We start from the raw sequence: 9110 nt of genomic DNA, 5'->3' as shown, positions 1-9110 counted from the left end.
GAAGAAGGATCCTGTGGTATTTTTCCTATATGAGCTGGTATGGCATTTGTGTCAGAAAGGGATGCCATGACACAATGTGGGTTCCTCCTGCCTACCTTTCCCTCATCTCACAATTATGATTGAACCCCCTTGGTGCTTGCAGTTGCCTCCACCAGGAACCAAGGCTGCATTGACCATAATGGTACCCTTGGACAAGTGCCTAGGGCAGAAGGATTTTGTGAAAGAAGTAGGTGGAGTTCTGTTAAAGAAGTAGATGGAGTATGTCTTCGCTAACTGGAGGTCCAAATCTGACTTCTGCAACCAAAGTTGCCTCCACTATCCTCCACCAGTAACCAATGCAGCAATGACCATAAGTGTACCCTTGGACAAGTGCTTAGGGCAGCAGGATTCCATGAAGGAAGTAGGTGGAGTTCCATGAAAGAAGTAGGTGGAGTATGTCTTCACCAACTGAAGGTCCAAATCTGCCTTTGGAGCTGCTGAAGAAGGATCCAGAGGTATTTTTTATATATGAACTAGTAGGACATGCGTGTCAGAAAGGGATGCTATGACACAAAGTGGGCTCCTCCTGCCTACTTTTCCCTCATCTCACCATTATGAATAAACCCCCTGGGTGCTTGAAGTTCCCTCCACTGTCCTCCACCAGGAACCAAGGCTTCATTGACCATAAGGGTACCCTTGGAAAAGTGCCTAGGGCAGCAGGATTTTGTGAAAAACGTTGGTGGAGTTCTGTGAAAGAAATAGGTGGAGTTCTGTAAAAGAAGTAGGTGGAGTTCTGTAAAAGAAGTAAGTGGAGGATGTCCTGCTAACTGGAGGTCCAAATCTGCCTTCTGCAACTGCAAGCACCCCCTGGGTGCCTGCAGTTGTCTCCACTGTCCACCACCAGGAACCAAGGCTGCAATGACCATAAGGGTACCTTTAGACAAGTGCCTAGGGCAGCAGGATTCCATGAAAGAAGTACGTGGAGTTCCATGAAAGAAGTAGGTGGAGTTCCATAGAAGAAGTAGGTGGAGTTCTGTAAAAGAAGTAGGTGGAGTATGTCTTCGCTAACTGGAGGTACAAATATGCCTTCTGCAACTGCGAGCACCCCCTGGGTGCTCACAGTTGCCTCCACTGTCCTCCACCAGGAACCAAGGCTGCATTATCTATAAGGTGGTGCGCTGCTACCCTGTGGAAGTCACGTGACTAGTGACGCAACGCATTGGGTGGAGCCTGTGACTTCACTTCTTGTTAGGATGCAAAACCAGAATCGTGGTTAGGAGTTTGCTATTGATTATAATAACACACTGTGCAAGTATTTTATGTAAAATGAGAGTCATTTTATTTACTTTTTTTGCTATAGATAATACGAGTATATATAATATATATATATTTTTTTTTGATTGATATTTAAAGGAGCAGTGCACCACTTTTTGTAAATGCTTTTTATTTAGTATTGTAGAGGGCCACACTTGGAGAGCAGAACCTCAAAATACACAAGTTGTGATGACTTTTTACTTGTTCTATTTCCCTGTCTTGACCGCCTAACGACTGGTTAAATCGACTTGCAAATCGAAAGGATAATAAATATTGAATGCATGGCCGCCGTTAGAGCGGCAAAGTTCAGGAGGACCAGATTCATAGCAATGGCCTCCAATAATTCCTTTGTTACTAGTAGCTACCATTAACCCTTTCATTGCTAGCAGCCTCCCAGCCTCCATTAGTAATGTTATACCTCCCAACTTTCTAAGATGGGAAGGAGGGACACCTATTACCAAAAGTATGTAGCATAGGACACACCCCCTTACCACGCCCCCTTAAAAGGAGAATTACACACCAAAAAATGATTGGTTAACCCCACAAGTGCTTTTTTACCACTACTATTCTTTTATACTGGATTTTAAAAATTATAAACGCAGCAATTTAGAAATCGGATGAAAGGTTTAGCACTGGGAAACACTTTTTAAAAGATAAAAAGTCCATTTTATATACAACTATAGAGATCAGACCAAAATGAGGGACAAATGAGGAGCATGTTGGTAAGGAAGGGGTTAATGGAACGTGAGGGGGGGTGGAGCCGCTGATGGCTGCGGTTTGTGGGCGGGGCTGTCAATGACTCGTACGGCTGTCACGTCTGGCTCCTCCCAATCACAGTCCTGTCACGTGATGATGTAGTTTGACACTTCCTCCTGATCTCACCTCACTTCCGGCTCCGGTGTCTCCGGGTGTCATGCCGCCGAAAGGGAAAGGAGGGAAGGGAGGGAAAGGTGAGTCCGGGGAGGAGATCCTGATCATCACCGCAACCAGGCGGTGTCATAGAGAACGTTTTACTGTACATTTATATCGATCGTTGTCTGTGAATAGGCACTCCTCCAGTGACTCCCCATAGTACCCCCCCCATACCCCCCTATATACCCCTCCAGTGACACCCCTAACCCCCATATCCCAGTGACCCCCTATATTCCTTCAGTAACCCCCCCCCTATACCCCTCCACTGACCCCCCACAACCATCCCATATCCCTGCAGTGACCCCCTATATTCCTTCAGTACACCCCCCCCTATACCCCTCACAACCATCCCATATCCCTGCAATGATCCCCTAACCCCTCCAGTGACCCTCCTAACCCCCCTTATACCCCTCCAGTGACCCCCATATCCCTTCAGTAAACCCCCTAACCCACCCCTAACCCCTCCAGTGACCCTCCCCCCACACCCCTCCCATATCCCTCCAGAGACCCCCATACCCCTCTAGTGACACCCTATAACCCCCCTTATACCCCTCCAGTGACCCCCATATCCCTCCAGTAACCCCTCCAGTGACCCTCCTAACCCCCCATACCCCTCCAGTGACCCTCCTAATCCCCCATACCCCTCCAGTGACCCTCCTAACCCCCCATACCCCTCCAGTGACCCCCCATAACCCCCCTTATACCCCTCCAGTGACCCCCATATCCCTTCAGTAAACCCCCTAACCCACCCCTAACCCCTCCAGTGACCCTCCCCCCACACCCCTCCCATATCCCTCCAGAGACCCCCATACCCCTCTAGTGACCCTCCCCCCATACCCCTCCAGTAACCGCCCCATATCCCTGCAATGATCCCCTAACCCCTCCAGTGACCCTCCTAACCCTCCCACCATACCCCTCCAGTGACCCCCCATACCCCTTCAGTGCCCCCTACCCCCCCCCATATACCCCTCCAGTGACCCCCCTAACCCCCCCATATCCCAGTGACCCCCCTATATCCCTTCAGTAACCCCTAACCCCCCCATGTCCCTCCAGTGACCCCCTTAATCCTCCCCCATACCCCTCCAGCGACCCCCCCATGCCCCTCAAGTGGCCCCCCATATCCTTCCAGTGACCCCCCCAACCCTCCCATACCCCTGCAGTGATCCCCCATACCCCTTCAGTGACCCCCCATACCTCTCCAGTGTCCCCCCCACCCCCCCCCATACTCCTCCAGTGACCTCCAACCCCCCTTATACCCCTCCAGTGACCCCCTTAACCCCCCCATATCCCTGCAGTGATCCCCTAACCCCTCCAGTGACCCCCATACCCCCCCTAGTGACCCCCCCATACCTTTTCAGTGACCTCCCCCATACCCCTCCAGTGACCCCCCTAATCCCCCCATATCCCAGTGACCCCCCCATATCCCTTAAGTAACCCCCCCCCATGCCCCATCACTACCATCATTTACATATGGTTGGGGACTCTGGCTGCAGATATTTGGTTGGTATGCGGCCATAGAGTGGCGCTGTGTGCAGAGTGTTTGCTTCAATATACTGTCTGGATAAAGCGTCTGTTCTGATCTAAATAAAGTTTCTCTTACCAGGTGGTGGAGGGGGAGGAGGAGCTGCTGGAGGTGAAGCTGCAGACAAGAAGACTGCGACTCCAAAAGGTGGAACTGCTGTGAAGGTAAAATGTCCTCAGAATGGAGACCGTGTGATATGTGGGGGTCCCCCCTGTACTGGTCAACAAACACTGGGGGGGGGGGGCTATCACTTCCACCATCAGGAAAAACACAGGGGGGGGTCTAAAAGTCCCATGTGATCAGGTGACCCTGTCCTTGGACTGGTCTCCTCCCCTCTGCTTCTTGCTTGGACCCCTCCAGAATAATCTGAACAGCCCCGCCCCCCCGAGAATGTAAGTTACACTTCACCTGTGACCTCATTGACACCCCCAACTAATCTTAAACGCCAACTTCACTTTTATTTCTCCTCTAATCCTTTTGCTGACAGCACCGATTTTGCATTTGTTGCACCCATGTTTGAAAAAAAATAATTTTTGGCCTGAAGAGTATATAAAACCCCCAAACATCATATTTTCTGAAAAGCAGAGACCCTGAAGAATAAAGTAGTGGTCGTTCCAATATTTTATGTCACTAAATATTAGCACAATGGCTTATCAAGCTGAAAGGGGTTGTAAACCCTCATGGTTTTTCACTTTAATGCATTCTCTACATTAAGGTGAAACCCCCGTTTTACTTACCTGAGCGCTGTCTTTCCCCGGCCGGGAACGAGCACCCGTCTCGTGTCCTCATTGGATAGATTGATAGCAGCGCAGCAATTGGCTCCCACTGCCGTCAATCAAATCCAATGATGCGGGGGCGGGGCCGTGTCCTGCTTTCTGTGTGAATACACGCAAAAGCAGGACTCGGGAACGCACCCGCATGGGTGTCCACCAAGGAGGGCGCTTCTCCAACATGGACACCCGATGCAGGGAGGAGCCACCAGCACCGCCGGGGGACCCCAGAAGAGGAGGATCGGGGCCAATCTGTGCAAAACCAACTGCACAGAGGAGGTAAGTATGATATGTGTGTTATTTAAGAAAAAAAAAAAAAAAAAAACCCTGTAAAATGTCAGTAAAAATACAATAAAGTTTATTTTAGGACATGCAAACAATATATTTCCTAACATGTCATACTTTAACCACTTCCCACCCGGCCACTGCATATGTACGGCCAGGAACGTCCCTCAGAAGGAGGGGATCGCGCACGCAGCGGCGCGATCCCGATGCGCTCATGTCACCCAGACACGGCGCATCTCCGTTCGACAGAAGGGCTCTGTGATTGGCCCTCCTGATCACATGATGGCCGTGTCCAGTCACAGCCGCCATGTGATATAAACAGAGAGCCGGTTGCTAGGCAAATGGCTCTCCTCTCCTCACACAGTTGTTGGTGAGGAGAGGAGAGCGGATCGCTGCAGCCGGCTGGTGATCAGTGTGTAAGAGCTGTTTTTTTACAGTTTTTTTTTTTTACAGACTGTTCACCAGCATAGTAACACACAGTGTAAAACACATGTCCCTCACATATGTCCCAGTAAAATCACATGTCCCAATGATTATCGTCACACATATGACCGTGATCACCTGCACACATCTGTACATGATCATTTGCGTACATCTGTCCGTGATCACACGAACCAATTATTATACACTTAACGAGATTTTTTTTATTGGATTTCTTTTAAAATAGAATAAAGAAAATATTGTTTTTTTTTTTTTTTTCCCAAATTGCCGCTCTTTTTTCGCTTATATCGCAAAAAACAAAGAGTCGTGAATAAATACCACCAAAAGAAAGCTCTATTTGTCCGAACAAAATGATAAAAATTTCATTTTTGGGCACAGTGCTGCACGACCGCGCAATTATCATTGAAAATGCGAGAGCGCTGAAAGCTGAAAATTGGCGTGGGAAGGATGGGGGCGAAAGTGCCTGGTACTGATGTGGTTAAAATTGCGCGCACACCCGTGAAACAACAACCAACTTCAGTACCTCATACCTGTCCAATGACCCCCTATTATCCCCCCCCCCCACATACTTTCCCAGTCATCCCCATACATCTCATTATCCCCCCCCCCCTTCCTTTCATATGACCATACATCTCCAGTGACCATCTGTCACCCCCCCCCCCCCACCCCCTACCAATTATTCCATCCTCCCGCCTCTTCAGTTACCCCTATCACCCCCCCCCCCCCCCATACCTGTTCAGTGACCCTCTCTTCATCCTAGCCCCCCCATATACTATCTCTTCAGTGATCTTCTACCCCCTATACCTCTTCAGTGATCCTCTACCACTCTCCCCCTCCCCTCATACATCTTCAGTGACCCTCTAACCAAAGTCGTCCCTCCCCATGCCTCTTTTGTAACCCCCTACCATCTCCCCTCCCCTATACCTTTTTAGTGACCCTCTAACCAAAGTCCTCTCTATACCTAATACCCCTTCATTAACCTCCCACCACCTTCATCCACCCCATACCTCTTCAGTGACTCTCTACCACGCCCCCCCCCCCCATACATATTCAGTGACCTCTTACCACCCCCCCCCCCCCCACTACTTCTTCAATGACCCTCTGTCACCCTAGCCCTCCACCATACCTCTTCATTGACCCTGTACCACCCATACCTCTTCAGTGACCTCCTACTACCTTCTACCCCCCACACCTCTTCAATGACCCTCTACCACCCTCCGTCCCCCATACATCTTCGGTGACTCTCAACCACCTGCCCCCCCCACATACCTCTTCAGTGACCCCTTACCACCCCCCCCCCCCCCAAATACTTATTAAGGTACCCTCTATCACACTACCCCTCCACCATACCTCTTCATTGACCCTGTACCAACTTCTTCCCCCCACCCCCCATAACTCTTCATTGACCCTCCCCCGCCCCATACCTCTTCTTTGACTTTTACCACCCCAGCCTCCACCAGAATACCCGCTGTCAGAGGGACCACTATCACCCATTACTGCTTTTCTTCCAGGTGCGACACATCCTGTGTGAAAAGCATGGAAAAGTCATGGAGGCCATGGAGAAGCTCAAATCCGGAGTGAGATTCAGCGAAGTGGCCACCCAATACAGCGAGGACAAGGCCAGGCAAGGGGTAAGTCACGGCTTGAGGATGTAAAGTACGATTAAAGTGAACCCGTCATTTACTGTAGATGTGCTACAAAATGAACTGAGGAGGGAAAGTTCACCAATTTCCCCAAATATTATCTTTGTTTCTTTATGCCTTTCGTACTTTTATCTAAAGTCCCATACCTGGTTAATGATTCCCTGTTTCTGATGCCTTTTCCAGGGGGACTTGGGCTGGATGACCAGAGGCTCGATGGTGGGACCTTTCCAGGAGGCGGCCTTTGCTCTGCCTGTGAGCACCATGGACAAACCCGTCTACACCGATCCCCCCGTGAAGACCAAGTTTGGTTATCACATCATTCTGGTGGAAGGAAGGAAATGAGACAACTTCATCAATAAGAGATGACTACGATCATCCTTGTATACGGCAACGTTCCCAGCAGATGGAAAGGACAATTTTTTTTGCGCCTTTTTTTTTATTTTCTTAATTTCCTAAAAATTCAGAGTTGAACTCCGGGATAAGCGAATATCATCTAAATCTCATCCATCATGTGTATTCTTCATGAATCTCGGTGTGATTTGTGTATTCCTTCCAGATCTGTGCATTAATCCAGTGTGAGACTTTACCTCCTTGTAATAAAGACCGCTCACTGCTGCTCTCTCTCCTTGTCCAGGGTGACTGGTCTTTGCCCCGCCCCCTCCTGTAGTTTCCTGTAAAGGGTGGAGCCTGCTGGGCCCCTCCCACAGCTCTGCTCTCCTTGTGCAGGGTGACTGGTCTTGACTCCGCCCCCTCCTGTAGTTTCCTGTTAAGCAGGGATGTCCAAACTACGGCCCTCCAGCTGTTGAGGAACTACACGTCCCATGAGGCATTGTAAAACTCTGACATTCACAGACACGACTAGGCTTGATGGAAATTGTAGTTCCTGAACAACTTGACGGCCATAGTTTGGAGATTCCTGCTGTAAAGGATGTTGGGCCCCTCCCACAGCTCTGCTCTCTCTTTCCTTGTGCAGGGTGACTGGTCTTGGCTCAGCCCCCTCCTGTAGTTTCCTGTAAAGGGTGGAGCCTGCTGGGCCCCTCCCACAGCTCTGTTCTCTCTCCTTGTGCAGGGTGACTGGTCTTGGCTTCGCCCCCTCCTGTAGTATCCTGTTGAGGGTGGAGCCTGCTTCATCCCTCCCACAGCTCTGTGTTCTCTCCTTGTACAGGGCGACTGGTCTTTGCTCCACCCTCTCCTGTAGGTTCCTGTAGAAGGTGGAGCCTGCTGGGCCCCTCCCACAGCTCTGTGTTCTCTCCTTGTACAGGGCGACTGGTCTTCGCTCCACCCTCTCCTGTAGGTTCCTGTAGAAGGTGGAGCCTGCTGGGCCCCTCCCACAGCTCTGCTCTCTCCTTGTGCAGGGTGACTGGTCTTGGCTCCGCCCCCTCCTGTAGTTTCCTGTAAAGGATGGAGCCTGCTGGGCCCCTCCCACAGCTCTGCTCTCTCCTTGTGCAGGGTGACTGGTCTTGGCTCCGCCCCCTCCTGTAGTTTCCTGTAAAGGGTGGAGCCTGCTGGGCCCCTCCCACAGCTCTGCTCTCTCCTTGTGCAGGGTGACTGGTCTTGGCTCCGCCACTCCTGTAGTTTCCTGTAAAGGGTGGAGCCTGCTGGGGCCCTCCCACAGCTCTGCTCTCTCCTTGTGCATGGTGACTGGTCTTGGCTCCGCCCCCTCCTGTGGTTTCCTGTAGAGAGTGAAGCCTGCTGGGCCCCTCCCACAGCTCTGCTCTCTCCTTGTGCACGGTGACTGGTCATGGCTCCGCCCCCTCCTGTAGTTTCCTGTAGAGAGTGAAGCCTGCTAGGCCCCTCCCACAGCTCTGCTCTCTCCTTGTGCACGCTGGCCTGGGCTCTGCCCTCTCCTGTAGTTTCCTGTAGACAGTGGAGCCTGCTGGGCCCCTATTCAGCTCTGCTCTCTCCTTCTCCTTGTGCAGGGTGACTGGTCCTGGCTCCGCCCCTCCTGTCGTTTTTTTTTCTGCAGGCAGGTAGTGGGTGGAACCTGCTACATCTCTGCTCTTTGCACAGGCTTGTGCAGCACAGTGATGATGTCACTGCTACTTTTACAAAGTAGAATTTGGGTTTGTGAAGGCATTTAATGACCATAGAGTGGATTTATATCCTTTGTGGCTATTAAAGAATATATTTAAATGAGAAATTTTTTGTGTCCAGAGTTCAGCTTTAACCACTTGACGACCAGCAACGCATGCGCGCGTCCTAAACGCGGGGGTACGGGTATCTCGCTTTGCCTATAGCGCCCGC

The 9110-nt window shown here is 50.7% G+C and overlaps 1 protein-coding gene across 1 annotated transcript; it reads left to right on the top strand.

The window, feature by feature from the left end:
* The first annotated feature begins 2117 nt into the window (after positions 1-2117).
* On the top strand, positions 2118-7487 carry PIN4 (peptidylprolyl cis/trans isomerase, NIMA-interacting 4). The gene is made up of 4 exons (XM_073600588.1): positions 2118-2243; positions 3809-3891; positions 6735-6854; positions 7050-7487. Exons 1-4 carry the CDS (start codon positions 2207-2209, stop codon positions 7206-7208), a joined length of 399 nt encoding a protein of 132 aa, XP_073456689.1. The 5' UTR covers positions 2118-2206; the 3' UTR covers positions 7209-7487.
* Positions 7488-9110: the final 1623 nt, after the last annotated feature.

The sequence above is a fragment of the Aquarana catesbeiana genome, linkage group LG09 (genome assembly GCF_042186555.1).
Source record: "Aquarana catesbeiana isolate 2022-GZ linkage group LG09, ASM4218655v1, whole genome shotgun sequence".
Classification (NCBI taxonomy): domain Eukaryota; kingdom Metazoa; phylum Chordata; class Amphibia; order Anura; family Ranidae; genus Aquarana; species Aquarana catesbeiana.
This window is presented reverse-complemented; position numbering and strand designations above follow the sequence as displayed.

Excerpts from the sequence above, each read along its gene's own strand:
- PIN4 (XM_073600588.1), top strand. The coding sequence starts at position 2,207 with ATGCCGCCGAAAGGGAAAGGAGGGAAGGGAGGGAAAG. Across the intron at positions 2,244-3,808 it reads AGGAGGGAAGGGAGGGAAAG|GTGGTGGAGGGGGAGGAGGA; the intron begins GTGAGTCCGGGG and ends TTCTCTTACCAG. Across the intron at positions 6,855-7,049 it reads AGGACAAGGCCAGGCAAGGG|GGGGACTTGGGCTGGATGAC; the intron begins GTAAGTCACGGC and ends TGCCTTTTCCAG.